Source organism: Hippocampus bargibanti, linkage group LG07 (assembly GCF_051943395.1).
Source record: "Hippocampus bargibanti isolate YZ-2025 linkage group LG07, ASM5194339v1, whole genome shotgun sequence".
Classification (NCBI taxonomy): domain Eukaryota; kingdom Metazoa; phylum Chordata; class Actinopteri; order Syngnathiformes; family Syngnathidae; genus Hippocampus; species Hippocampus bargibanti.
This window is the reverse complement of record NC_142740.1, coordinates 12364871-12388435: the sequence shown is the minus strand read 5'-3', so window position 1 is coordinate 12388435 and position 23565 is coordinate 12364871. Positions and strand designations below refer to the sequence as shown.

The following is a 23565-nucleotide window of genomic DNA, read 5'->3' as shown; positions in this document are numbered from 1 at the left end:
TTGAATACTTTGGGTTATAGTTTATGGAATGTGAACACTTTCAACTATTGAATTTTCATCCTGCCAGTATATTATATATGAATAAGGCTTGGAAGCACATGCAGTGTGTATCATGCAGTTGTGAGTACCTGTTGATATGCATCACCTCATCACGCGCTCCCAGGGTGGCGGATTGATTACACTGTCTGATGAGATCAGGATATGTTGAGGAAAGGCAGGGGGTAGGAGAATGATCCGACATTAGACTGAGTAAGCACACACATCCAGGTGACACTGGGGATAAAAGGCTTTCAGTCTATGCCATTGACTTCTTCTCTTCTTTTCCTTTCGGCTTTTCCCCTCAGGGGTCGCCACAGCGAATCAATGTTCTCCATCTATCCCGGTTTTGTACATCCTCTTCTCTCACACCAGCTACCTTCATGTCCTCTTTGACCACATCTATAAACCACCTCTTCGGTCTTCCTCTCGGTCTCGTGCCTGGTAGTTCAAGACTCAGCATCCTTCTCCCGATATAGTCACTGTCTCTCCTCTGGACATGTCCAAAGCATCTCAGTCTGGCCTTTCTGACTTTCTCTCCAAAGCCTCTAATATGAGTTGTCCCTCTAATGTACTCATTCCTGATCCTATCCAACCTGGTCACTCCCAAAGAAAACCTCAACATTTTCAGCTCTGCTACCTCCAGCTCTGCTTCCTGTCTTTTCTTCAGTAGCACTGTCTCCAGTCCAAACATCATGGCTGGTCTCACCACTGTTTTATACACTTTTCCTTTCATCCTAGCTGAAACCCTTCTATCACACATCACACCTGACATTTTTCTCCAGCCGCGTCAGCCTGCCTGGACACGCTTCTTCACCTCTTTTCACACTCTCCATTGCTCTGGACAGTTGACCCCAAGTACTTAAAATCCTCCACCTTCTTTATCTCTTCTCCCTGCAGCATCACTCTTGCACTTGTATCCCTTTCATTCACACACATATATTCCGTCTTGCTGTGACTGATTTTCATTTCTCTCCTTTCCAGTGCATATCTCCACATCTGTAGTTTCTCCGCCACCTGTTCCCTGTTCTCACTACAAATCACAATGTCATCTGCAAACATCATGGGAGATTCTTGTCGAACATCGTCTGTCAGCCTGTCCATCACCATAGCAAATAAGAAGGGGCTCAGAGCTGACCCCTGGTGGAGTCCCACCTCCACCTTGAATTAATCAGTCACACCGACAGCACACCTCACAACTGTCTTACAGTCATGATACATGTCTTGCACCGCTCTGACATACTTTTCCGTCACTCCAGACTTCCTCATGCAATGCCACAGCCCTTCTCTGGGCACCCTGTCATACGCTTTCTCCAGATCTACAAAGACACAATGCAATTCCTTCTGACCTTCTCTGTACTTCTCTATCAGAATTCTTAAATCAAACACTGCATCTGTCACACTCTTTTTTGGCATGAAGTCATACTGCTGCTCACAAATGTTTACTTCTGCTCTTAGTCTAGCTTCAACTACACTTTCCCAGAGTTTCATTGTGTGGTTCATCAACTTTATTCCACCAAGACACTCTCCAAGGCACTTCCATACCTCGATTGGTAAATCATCAGGCCCGAGTGCCTTTCCCCCCCTTCATCCTCTTCAGCGCCCTCCTCACTTCATCCTTGCTAATGTTTGCTACACTCTCACCAACCACTACTTTGCAGTCACTGATTTCCTTTAGATGGCGCCGTTGACACAAAATGTAATCTACCTGTGTACTTCTGCCTCCACTCTTATAGGTCACCCTATGTTCCTGTCTCTTCTGAAAGAAAGTATTCACAATAGCAATTTCCATTCTCTTACCAAAGTCAAACACCATCTGTCCTTCAGCGTTCCTCATCTGGAGTCAAAACCTGCCCATCACCTCCTCATCATCTTCGTTTCCTGCGCCAACATGTCCATTGAAGTCTCCACCAATTACAACCCTCTCACATCTCGGGATGTTCTGTATGACTTCCAAAATTCCAACCAAAATTTCTCCTTCTCCGCCAGCTCACATCCTACTTGTGAGGCATACCCACAAACAACATTGAACATCACGCCTTCAATTTCTAGCTTCAGACTCATCTTTCGATCTGATACTCTTATTACTTCTAAGACATTCCTAACAAACTCCTCTTTTAAGATAACCCCAACTCAATTTCTCTTTCTGTCTTCACCATTATAGAACAACTTAAACCCTGACCCTAAGGTTCTAGCCTTGCTCCCTTTCCACCTGGTCTCCTGGACACACAGTATGTCTACCTTCCTTCTCTGCCTCATGTCAACCAGCTCTCGACCTTTACCTGTCATTGTTCCTACATTCAAAGTTCCTACTCTTAGTTCTATACTCTTGCCGTTCCATTTTTCTCTTTTCCTCCCGGCACACCTCCCTCCTCTCCTTCTTCGACCAACAGTAGTCCATTTTCCACTGGCACCATGAAGGTCAACAGTACCAATAGCGGCCTCGACCGATCCGGTATGGGATTCAGAGGTTTGATTCGCATATTTGTTTTGGCAACTTTTTTACGTCGGATGCCCTTCCTGACAAAACCCTCTGTATTTATCCGGGCTTGGGACCGGCACAATAAGACACTGGCTTGTGCCCCCTTGTGACTACATTGGAGTGTTGCTAATTTACAATTTACTGAAAAGACAGATTAGGAGGCACTTAAATTTGATGAAACAGCGATAAAACTTTCTCAGTCTCATGAGCGATTAATATGTTGCGTGAGACTGTCCTACTTCTAAATGTGCAGTAATACACCAGTGATCTATTGAAAAGATGAACCAATAAGCATACATTTTGTAGCTAGGCAAGTTAGCAGGCATGCTTTCAACGTGAACTAAACTGCTCATAAATCGAGCATTTTTCCTGGAATTGTGTCAACTTTCCACTTCAGCTCCCTTCTTGATGTAACATTTGTTTTCTGCATGATTTATGAGAGAATTACTGCTGTACAAATGCGGACACTGTGTGAAAAGACAAGAGTACACATGCTTTGGCTGATTTCTTACTGACACTGTTAATAGAATAAGAACATGCACATTTGAACACAAGCCACATTAAATATATCTTGATTTGAGGGAATGAGGAGTTGTTTGAAGCATTTATGATAGGGAAGGGAAGCAGTCAAGACATTACGCTATAAAGACCTTGACAGAAAACAAACAGTTGATTCAAGAATAAATGGAGTGATTATTCAGCAAAAAAGCTTTTCAATGTGTATTAGATCCTGATCTGAGTCAGCATTTGACATGACAGTTACAATATAAGTGAAAACTGGCCCTGGAAAATGGCCTTTGTTCTTCAAGTCAAATATTTAACATTGTCAAAAAATGCTTGAACATATGTTTGTTGATGTTTAGTAAACAGTACAGAAAGTGTATAAAGTGTATCACCTTACCATTCAATCAGTGATCGGATAATTCAAGATCGCTAATTGGTGAGTGTCCCCAAAAATCAGATCATTTCAAGCGTACAAACAATTGTTTGCACACACATTTTTGTGTGTAAACCCATAACAGGATTGAAAAGCCCATCAAGAAGAATGACACCAATTTTTATGACATTTCAATAAAGGTTTATGGGAACATTTACTCGTTTTGTTGCGTCTTTAGTTTACTTTAGATTTACAAAATTATTGCATGCTAAAATAGCATCCATTTCATCATTGCATTTCAAACTCACAACGGATAGCCAAAACATAATGCAGTAAGGATCATCTGTTCATCTATCAGGATCATCTATCATCTGGTCACATGCCTGCAATTTCAGATGCGCCGATACAGATGAAATGGTAAACCGATAAAAGGAGATTCAAAAGCGTGACAGCAAGCTGCATTGATCAAGTAAACGGCTATAAATGAATAAATAACCACTGGCTCAGACATGTGGGATCTGACTCCTACAAACAAAAGCCTCTATTTATAGTTGGAAATGCTCAAGGTAGACTTTGTCGCCTGCCCTTATATACTCCACCAGCACCAAGGGCAAAGAAAGAACACTTTCTGTGCATATATGTTTTTTTAAGTGTGTGTGTGTGTGTGTGTGTGTGTGTGTGTGTGTGTGTGTGTGTGTGTGTGTGTGTGTGTGTGTGTGTGTGTGTGTGTGTGTGTGTGTGTGCGTTAATGGGTATGTGTGTGCTCAGGGGGCAGAGTTCAGGGGAACACCACATACCCCATTTCAAGTTTGTGACCCGTTGGGAGAAACCATGATTCAAACAAACCACACACATACACACACATACATGAACACACTTTGTTGATAGCACAGACTTTACCAGACGTGACTTTGAGCAGACCTGCCAACAGGATCACTGTCAGACAGAAACCTGGAACTCTGGGAAACAGGAAACAGGAAGTAAGACCTGTCTAGTAGTACAACACGACCATGCTAAGAGAGATCGATAACCGAATGCCTGATTTGACTTCTGATTATGGTATAAGCAGGGAGCACATTCATCAGGTCCATCACACACCATCCTCAAAGAGTGACGCTTGATGAAATAAAGTCGGAGATAGATATCCAAGCTTGGGGTAGGGGGGGGGTTCTTATGGGAGCTCTAATTTCAAATAGTACTAGCGGCCGGGGACCAGACCATGTCAAAGGGCCCATCCCCAATGAGCCATATTAGGGTTCTGATCCCCAATCAATCAGCACTGGGCTAAAAAGAATCTACAACAAGACGACAATTAAGCCCCGTCGAGGGCTTAACCAAACACATGTGAGAGATATAATTTGTAAGAGTAACTGTGTGTGCACTTATTTGACGGTGCTTAACGGAGGGCTGCGAACGTGTCAGACGTGTGTGACTGAGAGTGTGTGTAGGTGTGCGTCGCCAAGATGCGAGAGGGGTGAAAGATCCAGCCTGTTGGCAATATGTGTCAAGAACTACATCCACTCACATTTGGAATTTAATGCAATACAAACAAACACAAAGGCAGCCCCTTTCCTTAAACCAAGTGTGTCAAACTAATTTTTTGCCGCTGGCCACATTGTAGTTACGGTTTCCTCTCGGGGGGCCGTTATAAATTTGTGGAAGCCATTGGAATGTTACATCCCCTCCACAGATTACATACAGAGTGCACAACAAATTGATGAATAACTAGTTTTCAAATCTGAAGTCAAGAATAATGACTGCTATTGTGTTTTACATACGACAATTTGAAATTTTAGTTCAGACCTTAGCGAGTATCATGGAACTTGATGTACTTGATTTGCTTTCGCGGAGCGAATACAATGATGTGGTGGGCGAGATGTGGGGTCTTGATTTGGACACCTGTGCCTTAAACCATCATTTACATACAGAGAATCAAAACTGACATCACCATAATAATTCATGCAAAGCAACAAAACAAAATAATGCAAACAAACATAAATTTGGGAGTAAAAAAAAAAAAATAATAACATGACCATTCTTCAACTGCTTGAAGCGCTGAGTGTGTGGTGATGTTCATCTTGATAATATATTCGATTCTAAAATGGCATATAGTAATAGTGGCAGCCTTCGATCCTGAATACAAAACAAAACAAGCAGTAGTACGACAAGTAAGTTGGTCACAAACTCAGTGAGATTCAGAATGAAAGAACTAGTTTTGAAAAGGCTTCCACAGCCTATTAAAAGGAGCCGACCCTGTGCATAAGTCTGATGTGTACGTTCATGTGAATCAGCATGCGTGAGCAAATGTGAGTGGGCCTGTCAAGCCTGAAGTTTAAAGGGCTGTAGCAGATCGTCATCAATCCTGGCCTGTATCTGAACACCACAGCAGTGTTGACACTGGCACTGAGGTGAGGAGAAGTGAAACAGAAATCCAGACTTTCTCAATTCAGCACACAGGCAACTTAGCACTCAGAGATAAGAGGCCATTACGACCAACAATGGAGAGCAGCTTTGTGTGGGCCTGGCTTCAAAATGACATATTTCAAGTTTCGTTATCTCGAACCAAAAGCCACCTCATTGCAATAACTTGGAAATCATAGTTCAATAACATATTCTAACACAACACTAAGTATCCTGAAAGAAAATTGCATTACAAAAAATATTAGCAGTTGGACTGGTGTTCTCACCAACCTTGAACATACGGTTCACCGACAAACTAATGTACTGAGACAAGTGCATTGTTTTGACTATAAATAGCCTCCAAATGAAAATATTTTCCCACCTGTTTCACAACCTTTAACTGCCAATGCCACATGCAAGAGTAATTCAAAGTTTGCCAACTATATAGTAATATTTTATGGGATAATAAATTATACGTCTAATTGAAGCAAACCTTACTTTAGCTTATTTTATAATTATTTTTTTAAACTCAGAGGTTTGCTTTGTAGTTGCAAAGTTTTAATTACTTTTAAGTCACGGTGCTAGATGAAGGAAAGATGTCTTGTGATGAATTGGTCAAAATAAAAGCATTTTCCATACATCTGGAAGTATTTACAGCAGTACCTCTTTTCCATATACTTACTTTTTTTATTCAAAAATTGATTAGACGCATTTGTTTCCCTCAAAATCACACACAGAACTCCCCACAGACACCATTAACTTAAATGAATGTTAATAATAATAATAATAATAATAATAATAATAATAATAATAATAATAATCATCATCATCATCATCATCATCCTCATCATAATACAGACGCTCTCCACATTTTTTACTGAATTTGCGCGTAAGTTATTTCAGTGCTATATTTTGTATGGAATGTATGTTTTAGTCACACAATGAACGGGGAAGTAAAAAACACAGACAGTCTAACAGTCATAAAATAAATTCACACCTCATGTGGTATGACGACATATATCTTGGGGTCTTCAGTAAGCCATTACTGAAGCTCATACATGTTAAGTTTCAGAAATCTGAAATCGGGAGATTTTTGTACTCGCGGCTCTGTTGTGCGTGTTAAATTCGCTGGACCCGCTGCAGTTTGCCTACCAGCCCAGCATCGGTGTGGAGGATGCCATCATCTACCTCCTCCATACGGCGTTGCTGCACCTGGAGAATGCTGGGAGCACGGTGAGGATCACATTCTTCGATTTCTCCAGTGCCTTCAACACCATCCAGCCCAGTCTACTGGGGGACAAGCTGCAGCATGCCGGAGTCGACCATCACCTCACATCCTGGATTACAGACTACCTCACAAACAGGCCACAGTACGTGAGGGTAAAGAACTGTGAGTCGGACAGGCTTCTCTGCAGCACCGGAGCGCCGCAGGGAACAGTCCTGGCTCCATTCCTCTTCACCCTCTACACCTCGGACTTCAACTACAACACCCCAACCTGCCACCTTCAGAAGTTCTCTGACGACTCAGCTATTGTCGGCCTCATTACAGAGGGAGACGATAGGGAGTACAGGGGACTGACAAAGGACTTTGTGGACTGGTGCCAGCAGAATCACCTCCAGATCAACACCGGCAAAACCAAGGAGCTGGTGGTGGATTTCTGCAGGAAACAATCGTCACCTGCACCATTGAACATCCAGGGTTCGGACATTGAGAGGGTGACCTCCTACAAGTATCTGGGTGTTACTCTCAACAATAAACTGGACTGGACAACAAACACGGATGCCCTAATCAAAAAGGGACAGAGTCGCCTCTTCCTCCTCAGGAAACTGAGGTCTTTTGGAGTTCAGGGGTCACTCCTAAAGACTTTCTATGACTCTGTGGTGGCATCAGCCATCCACTATGGCATTGTCTGCTGGTCAGGCAGCATCACCACCCGGGACAGAAAAAGACTGGAGCGCTTTGTCAAGCGGGCCAGTTCTGTCGTGGGCTGCTCGCTGGACTCTCTTGAGGAGGTGGGCAACAGACGGACGCTAGCTAAACTAAAAGCTATGACGGACAGCCCCTCCCACCCCCTCCTGCCCATCCTGACAGCTCTGGGTAGCTCCTTTAGCCAGAGACTATTACACCCGCGCTGCAAGAAGGAGAGGTACCGCCGCTCGTTCCTACCGACTGCTGTCAGGCTTCACAATTCCCAATGATCACATGTGAAAAAAAACAAAAAAAACTGGACACTTGTAAATATGGGTTGTTGCAATATATCTAAATGCATCTCTTGATTCTGCACTATGTACAGTCTTGTTTATAGAACGGTTTTTGCACATCTACATTTGCACAGTATACAGTTGACATTTTTATTTTGTTATGCTTAGAATATCTTGTTTTCTATCCTTTCACTCCCACCCCAACCCCATCCCTCTTCAATTGCTGCTGTGGACTGCAAATTTCCCCATTGCGGGACGAATAAAGGTATTCTGATTCTGATTCTGATTCTGATAAAATAATGTGAGCAATACAAATGTGTAAATTAGAAGTAAATAAAACACAAAAATGCTTTCATTTTTTATTAATACATTCAACTGGGAAGAGGGATATCTTCCCTGACCACATACAACCAACTCATTGGCAACACTTTAGCATAGCTGGGCGCTGATTGGTCAGCCTTGGTGCCCGTCGCGTAAACATCCAGCCCTTGAAACCGCTCATGTGTCTGTGTGCATGTGTGTGCGTGAAGCACAGTACGCAGCCAATCGCAAGCAAGCTCGTCAGGAAAAAGGCGGGCAATACAAATTCATCATCTATGTTCGAACATTTTTTGACATAATGTGTAACAACAACAACAATAATAATAATAATAATAATAATAATAATAATAAATCACATGACTGTATACTGTAGGTGTTCGCAGGCTTGGTTTAGAGCAGGGGTGGGCAAACTATCGGGCTCGGGGGCCACACCGATTTCGAACATTTCACAGATGAGCCGGTCAGCACAACATACAGTAGCATATTAAAAAATGCAGATGTTGCCAGTCCATACCAAACATCAACAGAACAAAAACATTAACTATAGTACAGTACATGTCATGCTGTGTGTGAATGAGGGGGATCCAAGTGCAAGAGTGATGCTACAGGGGGAAGAGATAAAGAAGGTGGAGGATTTTGAGTACTTGGGGTCAACTGTCCAGAGCAATGGAGAGTTTGGAAAAGAGGTGAAGAGGCGTGTCCAGGCAGGCTGGAGCGGCTGGAGAAAAATGTCAGGTGTGATGTGTGATAGAAGGGTTTCAGCTAGGATTAAAGGAGAAGTGTAGAGGAGGTTTATGGATGTGGTTAAAGAGGACATGAAGGTAGCTGGTGTGAGAGAAGAAGATGCACAAAACCGGGATAGATGGAGGACATTGATTCGCTGTGGCGACCCCTGAAGGGAAAAGCCGAAAGGAAAAGAAGAAGACAGTACATGTCATGTATGAACGTCTAATTATGTTAACAACATACATGTGTGACAACACAACCAACAAAATGCAACAATATATTGCCCAAAAACTGCAGCATACAGAACAGGTGAATAAAATATACAGAATATAACAAAGTTAGGACTATTTGCTACAAAATGACATCTAGTGGCTTTTCCTTCCTCTCATTCGTTGTTTCTAACTTGTCCTCACCTCAATCACCACACGACTCAGCTGATGTCGTGTAACCAACTTTTGAAGCAAGCCACATGATGCTTCGAAGTCTTCCACACTCAAGGGTAAAGCGATGGTGCTCGCTTCCTCTTCCATTAGCATTACAGTTTGCTGAGTGTTTTTAACACAATTACAATCAAACCATTCCCGGAATGTGTATTTACTCTACTTTCTGTTGAGCTGCAAGCAATTCACTCTGAGCATGGAAATTGCCATAATCGAACTGAGCAAGAATCCCTTCCTTGTTGTTCAAAGTCTCGTAGATTTGAGTATTTCCAACTCCAAGCATCTCCTGAACGTTTTGTACATTGTAACCCGCTGGTTAAGCCTGGGATGTTTCTACAGTTAAATTGGAGTCCTCCTGGACTACATTCAGTGGACCTGACATGATTTGAAACGACATACATCTGCTATACAGTACTGTCCCACAATTGACAGGGCATGTCAAAGCACTAACCAAGAATGAGGTCAAAGAAATTGTCGATAGACCGAAACAGGATTGTCTCGAGGCACATGTCTGGCGAATAAGATTTTCCTGCTTTGAAAGTACCAACGACAATAGTGGCCCCTTTGATCTTTAAATGAAGTTCAGTCCCACCAGAACTTTTCCTACAGCTTGCAGCCCAACTAAACTGAGGAATCAGAGGACTTTGAAGCGTCCCGTGGCTGGTGTCAAAATTTAGTTACACAATATCAACTGAGAAATGCTGTCATGTTAGCGATCGAGGCGAGGAAAAGTGAGAGACAGTGAGTGAGAGGAAGGAAAAGACATACGGTCTCATTTTGTCGCAAATAGTCCTATCTTTGTTACATTTTGTATTTTTCTATACACCAGTACTGTATGTTGCATTTTTTGGCAGGATAGCACTTTGTCGTTTTAGAAATCAATATGGCCCCCCGAGCCAAAAATATTGCCCACCGTTCTATTAGCAGCAGTGACTTCAGCACAACTCATTAAATGTCACTGAGGGTACAACAAGTGCCCATAGTCCATTAAGTTTCCATTGATATTAGTAAAAATGGCTGCAAATCAAATACATGCTGAGGGTGCCCGCCCTATTTTGAAATGTATTTTTAAAACGCATCATTTTATCATGTTTTAATGTGCACTGAATACATGTTTAGACATGATATAACAGCACTGTCGATTACACTGGATAAGATAAACAGTTAGTTACCTCCAAAATCACTCCAAATTACGCCTAACCGAGAGCTGATGCTCATTGATGTGGATGACAGCTTCTTCCCCCAAGCCATTAACTCTTTGAACTCTTTCAACGGTAGCCAGAATGGAACTGTATAGTGCCACTTAGCAGTTTTTTTTGACGGCGATACTAGTGCAGCGTGTTCTACCGGAAACAAATTCCTTGTGTGTTCTACATACTTGGCAATAAAGATGATTCTGATTCTGATTCTGATTCTGATGACATAAAGCTTCCAAGAGAACTCCAGAACATTGAGATTGAAGGGAAAGTTTTCTTTTACATGTGAGCAAGTTGTACTTCTAAGACTTTGCTCTATTGGGTGACCTGCCGGGCCAACAGAAGGCTCTGGTAAAAGCAGGGCTGGAAACCCGGCGTTTCAATAAATTCCGATGACATTTCTTCATGAACTTTGTGACCTACTGACGTCGTGCGATCCTAGGTAGAAGCCAGCTTAATCCGCCCAGGGTGAAGGCCGCAACATGTACAAGTACATTGGTACCAATAATGAAGTCAAATTAGCTACGCTTTCATTCTTCAACAGGATAATTGGATTTCCAGTGGGCTGATGATTGTATAGGCCTCACAGGTCTTGCCATGACAGAGATGTCTCCTTTAAGGAGTGTTGATGGCTGGGTAATTACAGTCATTTAGCGTGTGGGTTGGTTTCTTTGACACCAAGTATGTCAATCTATTGATAGTACAAATAGCTGAAAGGTAAAGACTTTGACATAACCATGAACAAGATTTAAGTAATAACAATGACTCCACATCAAATGAAATCCAAACAAGATCACAAGGGTAAAATTAAATCTAAGTCCTCAGATGTCCGAAGGTATTTTCCACACGAGAAGCCGCTACTTTTTTGGCACCAACCGCTAAACTCTGCGGCTTTTAATGTTACATTGTTTATTTATGTATATTTACTGACAAGATTAAAGCCAACAATAGATTCACCGGAAGTCTTGTCACACCTCACCTCGATTGTAATTTCTCAACAAGTCACTTTGGACACACAAAACTGTATGCCCTCATACTAAATATTCATCAGCCATTTGCAGTTAGAATGCACACTGGGGCTGCCTAAAATGTGTAAATCTGTGTGCGGAGACGTTCACGACTGTGTAGGAGCAAATGTAGAATTAACAGTATGATATTGAGTGAAAATGAGCAACTAGAGATGAGTTCAACAAACGAATAAGTGCCATAAATACAGCCCTCTAAACAGAGCAATTCCACTCTTGTGGTTGTTTGTTTTTATGACTAACACCCACCATGACTGGTAACTGATCACAATTACGAGCGGCTAGCATAGAATACAACATTTCTGGCCATGGTCATGAATTTTTACAAATCATTGTATTCTGTTTTTTTGCACATAACAACTGAATGGTACATATCGTTTGTACAAAATATTACAAAATAGTATTATCATGAAGCCCGAGAAATACCAATTTCTAATATTTTCAATGATTTGGGAGGTGAGGAGCAATGGACACCAGGTTCTGTGGGCCTTTTATTGAGATTGAGTAACTGACAGGATTATAGGAAAGTGTAACTGACAGGTTATAAGAAAGGCACCATCAAAGAATGTGTTCTTTGTTAAAAGTAGCTGCTTTATGTTCAAGTACACTTGGATAAAGCAAAGACGCAATGAAGCAAAAGAAGAGAATGTCTTCTATTTTAGTATGTTGTGTTTGTTACATTGGAGGTTAAAAAAAGAATGAGAAGTCTTTGAGAAATATAAACACCATCAGCAAAGAAGGTGTCGTGGTATTAATCATTTCAAACATGGAGAAATGCCAATTGTAAACACAGGCGAAGACTTTAGATCTTTGGCCATGTCCCATAAAGTCCATTTTACTGCTGTTGTCAACTTAAATGCCTCCAGAGCAGGGGTCAGCAACACAAAATTTTGAAAGAGCCAGATTTGACTGAAAAAAAAATGTCAGCGTAAAAAAAAAAAAAAAAAACTTTATGTAGGCCTCATAATGAAGGCGACGCATGTGTCATTTATCTATATTGGCTATATTAGCTTATTATCAAAATAACTATGTTGTTTAGAAATACAGAATGAACCTTCATGATTAAATTAAATGATTAAACGTGGAGAATGACGCACCGTGCGACTACTCTGTTGTATGATGCCGCCTCAAGTTTAACCTCATTACAATATGAATGGATTTCAGTATGTTTCAATACTTTGAAATGCAATCAAGAAATCCAATTTTTAATGTCATTTATCTTGTGAGGATTCAGAAAAAAAAAAAAACGGAACGTGCATAACGTGCGCACGCATCTAGCAGTCATAAAACACGTTTTTGAGTGCTAACAGTCGTTGAGAATTGGACTGAAAGTTGAATACTGCACTTGTCTTTGGAAACAACAGTCACATAATTAAAACACCATTTTCAGAAAAAAAACAGCAAAAATGATGGTTACACACATTACCAAGGATTGAATGCTCGTCTTTGCAAACGACATTGACGTCATTAAGATCCGCGTGCAATCTGGGAGGCAATGTTTTCTAAACATTGAAACTCACAAAGGACTATCCAGCTATCCAATCCAGACTTGCATTTGGAAGAAGATAACCATGTCTGTTTCCAACATTGAACCAAAAAGTTCAAATGTAATGCATTTATTCATCACTAATTCTTCAATAAAACTAATAATAATTGTGATTAAAAAAACTGGTTGCATTTGGAAGAAGATAACGATGTCTAATGCCAACATTGAACCAAAAAGTTAAACTGTAATGTATTTATTCATCACTAGTTCTTCAAAAAAAACCAAGAATAATTGTGATTTTTTTTTTAAACCCTGGGTTCTATTTACGTCTCATTTTGAATCAGACCAGTACACAATCACAATGCTGTGTGTTTGTAGTTCAGACCCACCAGTTGAGAATCATTGGTGTCAATGAGATGTTACAAGCAAAGTTCACAGCGTTTAAAACGCAGGCCTGAGTTATTGGCTGACTATGATGGGAGCTTACAGATAAACCTTCCTCTTCAGCTAAACACAAGTAATCATGCCTAAGCGTAGTCGGGAATCAAATAACAACACGCAGCCTGAGTGTTAATGGCACCATCGTCCTCCCACACCACTAACACTGTTTTTCTTTCACCCTCCCGACTTTCCATCACTGCTCTTTTTTCCCCTGTAAAAGAGCAAAATATGGCAGGGAAGAGAGAGAGGGAGAGAGATAGATAGATAGATAGATAGATAGATAGATAGATAGATAGATAGATAGATAGATAGATAGATAGATAGATAGATAGATAGATAGATAGATAGAGAGAGAGAGAGAGAGAGAGAAAGGGAGAGAGACAGAGAGAGAAACTCAGAGAGAGAAAGAGAAAGGGTGAGAGAGAGAGAGAGAGAGAGAGAAAGAGAGAGACAGACAGACAGAGAGAGACAGACAGACAGAGAGAGAGAGAAAGAAAGAGAGAGAAACAGAGGGAGAGAGACAGAGAGAAACTCAGAGAGAGAAAGAGAGAGGGTAAGAGAGAGAGAGACAGAGACAGAGGGTAGAGAGACAGATAGACAGAGTAAGATAGATAGAGATAGAGAAAGAGAGAGAGAGAAAGAGAGAGAAATCGAGAGGGAGGGAGTAGAGTGTGGGGGTATTGGTGGGGGTGCTCTTTCATTGGCTCAACCTGTATTTGTTCAGGCTCTGTAAAAACATGACCAATGCAAAGGGAAGAGAGCGACGGAGGATGAAGGTGAAGTAAAGAGAACAGAGATGAAGGTTGTTACGGAAACATTTTTGTCTGTCTTTTGTTGAAAAAAAACTGTTGAGATATTGATTATCATTGGAAACATTTTTATCGGTCTCTTGGTGAAACACAACTGTTGACATATTCATGAACATTGGACTGGAAGGGAACAGCAGTCGATTTTAACTTCGGTTGTTCAAAAGTACAGTCATAAAAATGAGGATGTGAAGCGTGACTTCAAGGAATTGTTATGATTTCTTGGCTTCCAGAGCAAGAGTTAAATAAGAACATCATTAGCATTCTTTGTGTCCTGGCCTTGGCTAACGGTCAAGCCTTCTGGCCAATCTTTACTAGCCAGAAAATTAGCGGAGACTCCAAGTCTTTGCTGCGGTGAGCCAAGTTGCGAGCCACCGCACCATTCCGCAAACACCACATTTTACACTCCGCTCTTTATGTTGGTATGTACTGAATCAACAAAGCAACGTGTTAATGTGTGATGTTTCAAGGAGGCTAACAGATTTTCTATACAGTGGCTGCCCCTTTGCTCAAGACCCATAAGAGACCAATATTTTTTTCCCATGTTGAAATGTTAAAATGTAGGCTTGTTACTAACATCTTGAAAAGAACACAAATACAAGTGAGACCTGTATTATATGTTGAAAATGGAAATTTTTACGACTTCTTAATTTCAATGCATTCTACGGGGAACATTCTGTGACCAAACCTGGGAAATCATGTTGGCTGGTGACTTTGAACAAATGTTAAATACATCAGAGCATTTACAATAAATATGAAAGGGTGGCCCGGTAGTCAAGTGGTTAGTACGGCGGCTTCACAGTGCAGAGTTTGCCGGTTCGCGTCCCTCTGCGGCCTTCCTATGTGGAATTTGCATGTTCTCCCCAGGCCCGCGTGGGTTTTCTCCGAGTCCTCCGGTTTCCTCCCACATTCCAAAAAACATGCATGGCAGGCAGATTAAACACTCCAAATTGTCCCTAGGTGTGAGAGTTCCTGTTGTTTCTCTTTGTGTGCCCTGCAATTGGCTGGCAACGAATTCAGGGTGTCCCCCACTGAGTGCCCAAAGATGGCTGGGATAGGCTCCAGCACCCCCCGTGACCCTAATGAGAAATAAGTGGTATGGATAATGGATGGATATGATACATGTAAACACAGCCAAAGTCTCAACATTGACAGTTTACAACTTTGGTGTCTCCGTGGTGTGTTTAAAGGCATGGAAATGTTAAGTTCCTACAGACACTTTGTAAAGGTCCCTTCCACTATTCACCTGGGTGAAGAGGAGCACTTTTGCACATTTAAAGGCGCATGGAAATAAGTTGGGCGTTACCCGGATATAGTCCGTGTTGAGACTGGCAGCCAAAATGTGATTTTCAACCCATGCAGACTGAAACTGGATAGACTTTGTGGTCTAAACAGTCAGAAAGCATATGAAATCGGATGTTTTTGAAATGAAGCCACATACAGGAGGTTGATTCATATCGGATTTGGGCAGGATGAGTCTTGGCCAGACCAGCTACAGACAAACCTCACGGTTTTAACTGTCTGTGACGTCAAGCAACGCGCAAAAGTGGAGGGCGCCAATTCAAGCACAATGCGGGAGACTGCAACGTATCGAAGACAGCAAGCTCAGGATATGAGGAAATGCATTTCCATATTGGTCTTTGGTATACAGGCAAAACTTGAGGGCTTGTATGCCCTCATCTTATGAAAGTGTCTCGTGTGTTTTCGCTGTTGCAATTGGATGACTTCAAACATGCATCTGTTCCGATGGTTTTGCTACAGCAAACCTGTCAAACGCATCCAAAATGTGGCCTGGTTTAAACGGTGCCAAATCTGATCTGAACAAGAATCTGATTTGAATCAGATGTGCCTGCTGTCCCAACGCAGCTTGAATGTCATGTAAAAGAGTTCCAGGTTGGACAAAGAGCAGATGGAAAGTCATTGTTTCAAATTCTTACCACATCATGTGGAACACTGAGACCCCAACAAAGGGACACTGAAAAAAAAGACAATTCTCAGCAAAACAAACTATTAACTAACATGACACGGGTGTATTCAAAGCCCCCATGGAGAAAATGACAATGACCACACAAAGCAAAAGAATAGGAACATATTTCATTCAGGTTGAGGGTAAACACCATTGGGTAATCAGGTTGAGGGTAATCACCAAACGTGAAAGATGGATAACGTTGCAGCAAACATGTTTCAGTGAACACAAGGTGGTGCACCAGATGTTTCAAGAAATAAAAGGGCAGCATTTGTGATGCTCTCGCTACTGTGGTTTGAGGTAGAATGTGGAATTAGGTGGTACACATAATAAAGGTCTTCTTTACAGCTGCAATCCAAATGTACATAAATTGCCCATGACACTAAGACACTAATGATGGTCAGCTGCAGTCAGATGTATTAAATACCTAATTTAACAAAACACATGCCAGTTTAAGACAAACATTTAAAGGTTGGTAGGCAAGACATTTGAATAAAGTACAACTATCCTTCTAATAAAATTCCAGTTTCTCTTATGCAAGTCTAATAGAAACTAACTCAGGTGTTTTTTTCTTTGCTTGTGTTTCCATAATAAATAGCTCGACCAAGCCATGTTGAAAACATTGATTCATTTTAGGTCTTAAAATGCATTAAAATTTATGGTTGTCATCATGCCAAATGACACATTAACCATTATTTATTTATTTATTCATGTACAGTAAAGTCTCGTTATATCGATAGTCCCGGTTATATCGATACTATTTCTATGCACGCACGGAGAAAATTACATGCAAACAGGGTCGGATATATCGATAGTCCCGGTTATATCGATATTTTTTCGGACTCCCTTGAATATCGATATAACGAGACTTTACTGTATATTTATTTATTTATTTATTTATTTATTTATTTATTTAGGGTCACCCTGTAGTCGAGTGGTGAGCATGTCAGCTTCACAGTGCAGAGGTTGCGAGTTTGAGTTTCGCTCCGGCCCCCCTGTGTGGAGTTTGCATATTCTCCTCGGGCCAGCGAGGGTTTTCTCTGGGTCCTTCAGTTTCCTCCTACATTCCCAAAACATGATTGAAAGGCTGATTGAGCACTCTAAATTGCCCCTCAGTGTGAGTGTGAGTGTGAATGTTTGTTTGTCTCTGTGTGCCCTGCGATTGGCTCCCCCGCCTACTGCCCGAAGACGGCTGGGATAGGCTCCAGCACCTCCCATGACCCTAATGAGAATAAAGCGAGAATATTTATTTACAGTATCTGTTCATGTATGTGTTTATTTTCACGTTTATTTGTGTATGTATGTATGTATGTATGTATGTATGTATGTATGTATGTATACATGCATGTAGGTAGGTAGGTAGGTAGGTACTATATATGTATTTATTTATTTATGTGGATTTTGGATTGGAAGAAAGGTGCACATTTCTCAGAATTCAAAACAGTGATCGTGTGATGTCAGCGTGTTGTGATGCTCAATGCATCTTGTAGACATTAATTGTTTCAGAGGGAGGTAATTTCAACCACCTAGTAATGGCCAAGTGCAGCTCGAACCTGATTGGCCTGAAGCTCAGGTGAACTCCTTTTAAACGGGGAGTGAAGAAGTTACTGTGGGGGAGCTAAAACTGGTTCGCTGTTTCCAATTGCAAAAAAAGAAAACAGGAAAACCTGCCTGGCTGAATCTACTTTTTGTTTTTTTTCCACCTGGCCTGCTGTTTCACTGCTAATAGTGGTTATTGAAAAACCTCTCTCATTATGCTCAAACCATAAGGTGTTTCATTGGTGTTGATTCTTTATGTGCCCACAATGAAAGCAGAACCAATAAAAAGAAATCAACAAACAAAGAGATAGATTGCAGGCTTGGCCATGGTATGATGCGAATGATTATTCAACCTTTCTCCAGGGTGCTTTTAGTGGCCCTCCTTTTTTTATTATTAAAAACGGACATGCAGGTTCAGCTACTTACGTCGGCCGTCCGGTGAGAGGTGTAGGCAGCGGATCTGGAAAAGAGGACAAAGGGATATTTGACCCCAAGGGTAAATATTATCATAACCACATTTGTTTCTGTGTTCTGTGTAGCTGCCAGCTACAAGCAAGAATAGGTCGAATGTTGTTTAAGTAGAGCCAGATCCCCTCCAGGAAAAGCGGAATCAGAAAGAAAGTTAAATCATATCAAGATGGTTAAACACAGCTCATAAAATGTTTTCAATGTGACGTAAGAAAGTGATTCCCTTTTTAGTGTGGCGAGATGTTTTGAACTGCTCAACTGCCACTGGCACGACCTCTAACAAAATATCTTCACTCCATTCTTACCAAATTTAACGAAGAGCACGCCTGTGGTGGACACTGTGCCCTGGGTGTTGGTAGCTACACACTGGAAGTAGCCAGTGTCTGTGGTATCCAGATTGCGAATGCGAAGACGTGACCCATATGGTGTGGACCGGTATGAAACCCGTCGTGGCTCCTGTACCACAGGCGCGTCATTCTTTAGCCATCGCACTGCCGGCGGTGGGTTGCCCGACACGCGACAAAACAGTTCTGCTGTCTGGCCCAGAGAGGTTGTGATGTTGTTCATCTGAGCTTCAAGACGGATAAAAGATAGCCCTGAAAGACAGAGATGCAAAACAACGTAAGGGACGAACATCAAAGAGTTAAGCACAGCTTTTCACAAAATGTAAAGAGAGCGCGGCAATGGGTTAGCCAATAAAAGCATAATATCATCCATCCACCAAACCATCCATCCATCCATCCGCTGAACCATCTATCCAGACCAGACCAGACCACAGCCCACCCATCCATCCATCCATCCATCCATCCATCCATCCATCCATCCATCCATCCATCCATCCATCCATCCATCCATCCATCCACCCATCCATCCATCCATCCATCCATCCATCCATCCATCCATCCATCCATCCATCCATCCGTCCGTCCGTCCGTCCGTCCAACCCAGAATTATTTGTGTGAATGCTCAAAACAGACATATTTTTCTTCTTTCAACAACCAATTTTACATTTTAAGGCCATTTGAATTCCAACTTTAACATATTGCATTTTCCGCACAAAAACATGCCCTAAAAGCCACCCTTTATCTTAAAATGTTAGTGCACCTTAGAATCCAATGCGCCTTGTATATGGTCATGATGGTAATGTTTTGACCACAAAATAGCTTCTTGCTAAATACATGCTGACAACACAGAGTTTAAACTTAAGGCGCTATTGGCTATGTAGTTGCAATAATTACAGTCAGATAGGGTAAAAATACAAAACTAAACATGTTCTTGAATAGAAATGAGAAATTGATGAACTGTGATTTAAATTATAGATTGCCTTGACTCTCTCACCCCCATTGTTGAAACATGGCTATCCATTCTGTGCAACCGACTCCCAAATGAATTTACATTTTATCATAAGACTCTGCTTTGATTATCTGTTTGGAGGGCTTGTTAAATTAAACACATGACAGTTGAGCTTTTGTCAGTGCTTTCGTCTAAGTATATGTGTTTATGTCTGTAGCCATCCCAAAAAGTGTCAGAGTCCTTGAGCAAGAAACTGAAACCCTTGTTACTCCTGATGGACTGATTTTTTGGCAGTCATCGTGTGGGCGTGAGGTGCTGGCAAGACTGATAGCGGATTCTAAAGCAAGTTATTTTTGGCAAACTCTCTGAGAGCAAGCAAAGAACTTGTCAACTGCACATTGTGTCCAGATGAAAAGTGCAAGAGCTCATTTATTTACTCCAGCTCTTCTTGAAATAACAATGTGGGCTCGGGAGGATCGGAAAAAAGATGATTCCGGAGAAGGATGAGAGAAATCTTGGGATGTGGAGAGAGGAAATCTAATCACATAATTAAGTTCATGTAATACCAAACATTTACATATTTAAAAACAATATCGACAAGGGGTGTCAAACTCATTTTAGCTCAGGGTTCATATGTTGACCCTAAGGCTTTTTTGTTGTTTTTAATAATTGTTGTTAAACATATTACATGTTTTTAAAAGTGACTGAGTAATTTTGAATGGACAATTAACGATTTAATGACTTTTCAAGGAATAGTATGCCGTTAGACGTACCTACAGATTGCGATGACGTAATTGCAGGTTTTTGCCGCCATACTTGTGGGTTGCTTGTTTTTTCAAAGCAAAGAAAATGTCCACGGTCATGTAGCAGTATGGAAATATGATCTGTATGCCCTGTCATTGGCTGGCAAACAATTCAGGGTGCATACCGAAGACGGCTGGGATAGGTTCCAGCACCCCCCGCAATGCTAGTGAAGATTAAGCGGTTCAGAAAATGAATGGATGGATCTAAAACCATCCACTTGAGATTAAAGTACTATTTTATTGTACAGTATTACAGACACATGAGTGTGGACATTAGTTATCATTGAATTGTTTTTTTTACAAGATAGACCTTTAAGATAAGGTGAGAGTCTCATGTGCTCCCCAGGAAGCACAGTTGAAGGTGCAAAAAAGCACAAAGTGAATTGGAAACATCAAAAATTATGTCTGGATTAATGGCTACAGTGAGCATGTTTTGCAATGCACACCTTTTTGAAGCAATGTTTGAAGCAGGACACAATGCTGAAGGCAGTATCAGCTCCTCTGCTGTCTGGTATTTTTGCACTGAGCAATTTCGTAAGCCACCTTATATAATGCCAACAACGCTTGTTGGGTCATTGAAGAAACAGTCACAAAGCGTCATGATTGGTCGCAATATTTTGCATGTTTTGCTGAAAAAAACTCAAGCGTGATTGCGGTGTAATGTCTTTTAAGTAACACATTTATTTGGCTTTATGACGTTCGCTGCCAACATTTTTAAACATGGTGGACTTTGCATGTTCTCCCTGGGCCCGTGAGGGTTTTCTTTGGGTGCTACGGTTTCTTCCCACATTCCAAAAACATGAATGGCAGACTGATGGAACACTCCAAATTATCCTTCAGTGTAAATGTGAGCCTGGATGGTTGTTTGTCTCTGTGTGCCCTGTGAATGACTGGCAACCAATTTTAGGTGTCTCCTGCCGAGTGCCCGACGACGACTGGGACAGGCTCCCGCACCCCCCACGACACGAATGAGGATTAACCTGTCAGGAATATGGAATGATGAGTCATGATGAGTCAAGTACACCAGTCGTTCCTTGTCTCTCACTGGAGTAGTGATTTGTCGAAGGAACCGGCTCTTCGAAATGAAGGACTGGACCGGCTCTGTACAGAAGCCGCTTATAGGAGCCAAATTTGTCCCCCCTTTGGTAAAAACCGCACGTGATTGGTCAACATTTGTGGCAAAAGACAGAAGGGAATGTTGTACACGCGTACACATGTACACGTGTACGCGCACATGCACACGCACACACGCACAAACACACACGCACAAACACACACACACACACACACACACACACACACACACACACACACACACACACACACACACTTCATTCTTCATCTTATCAGTCGAGTTGATGGAATAATTTGCAACTGATAATTATTCCATCAACTCGACTGATAAGATGAAGAATGAATCAGAATCAGGTATTCTGATTCTGATTCATTCTTCATCTTATCAGTCGAGTTGATGGAATAATTATCAGTTGCAAATTTCCCCATTGTGGGACGATTAAAGGTTTTCTGTTTCTGTTTTCTGATTCTAATCAGTCTGCAGCCAAGAGTCAGCGCACTTCATTGGCAAAGAACTAACAAGGAAGCACTAAGAAACCAAAGGACTGTTCAGTGCACCAAAAATTGATATAAGCAAAGTTGAGAGGAGAAAGAGAAGAAAAACATCCAACTAGTGTCAATGTAACAAAGCCGCTCTGGAGGCAATTGTCTTGCGGCGAGTGTTGCGGTATTCAACATCAGGTTCAATGTGAATTCCAAACCGTTTTTTGGTACCCTTTACTCTTTGTGAGGTGGCCAACTCCGTGGTGTCCTGTCATCAACCCATATTTTCTCACAGAGGTTTTGTGCAATCACACACTGACAAGCAGCAGCACGTGTGTAAACAAGACAACCCACACTACGCCACCACAATGCACACAAGCTATTCATATTTCTAACGAGATACTTTGCACGACACATTTTTCCTTGACCACAACCATTGCATCCTACATGTGAAGCATCACGAGAGGAGAGCACTTCGCAGGTCGCCCTCAGTGAGGGGCCAGCCGAGAAACCCAAGTGACCGCGCAGCTAACTAAACACGCTGCGAGGATTCGGCTCTGTAGCGCTGCCAGCGATGGCTAAAGGTGAATTTCATTAAAGTTGACACGGTCTCCAACTGCGAGATGACAGGAAGAAATAAGTGCATGAAAAAAAGGAAAAGGAAGTCAAAAAAAGAGAAACTATGTTAACTATCAACAACCCTAATTACATCCCAGTATTGCTGAGGCCAATAATGAGCCTCTTTCAGCATAACTTCCTGCTACTGATGCATACTGATACAGTCATGCTACCTGCATGCTGCCGTTTTGGTCAATCTAAACCATTCCCCCCCTGAAGACAAAACAGGTGGTGCAATCTCCGTCCATCCATCAGATAAGGAGCAGATGTTGCTTATGAAGCCGAACTCAAAATGACACACAAATACACTAGTTTCACCACCACATGCCTGCACACAATCTGTGTTTTAGGCTGTAGCATTTCATGTGGCTTTGTGCCAAATTAAAAAAAGGTATTTATCAAACCACAACCTTGCCTCTGTTTTGAGCAAAATTTTACCCTGCATACAGCATCTGTTCTGGGACGGATGTTGGGATTCATTTGGCTTCCGCAAGAGCGGAATTAAACAAAGAAGACCAAATGATTAAGCAAAATAATGTCAAATTCAATTATGCTGAGGGCCTTCCAATTTGGGGCATCTTCGTGGGTGATATGGCGGATGTCGGCTTGTCCCAAAGATCAACCCTGAGAACAGATTTATCAGATTATGCTGAACCACTTGGTTAAAAAAACACCCCCTAAATGTTTTCGATCTTACTGTTGAAAAAGAATCAATTTAAAATGACTCTTCCATCAAGTTTTTACGTGAAGGCACACTATATACCAACTTTTAAACATAATTCGTAAATAAGAAAGTGATGGCCCCTTATCTACCGTATTTTCCGGTGTATAAAGCGAACCCAAGAGCCTTGATTATTTTTCAAAAGATGACCCTGCGCCTTAT

General features: G+C 41.6%; 1 protein-coding gene across 1 annotated transcript in view; it reads right to left on the bottom strand.

The window, feature by feature from the left end:
• ror1 (receptor tyrosine kinase-like orphan receptor 1) overlaps positions 1–23565 on the bottom strand; it is a 171338-nt gene that overhangs the window by 40351 nt on the left and 107422 nt on the right. Inside the window, exons 3-4 of the mRNA XM_089000497.1 lie at positions 18717–19007; positions 18370–18403 (exon numbers count right to left, since the gene is read on the bottom strand). Coding sequence (XP_088856623.1) covers positions 18370–18403; positions 18717–19007 — 325 coding nt within the window. The remainder of the gene's footprint in view (positions 1–18369; positions 18404–18716; positions 19008–23565) is intronic.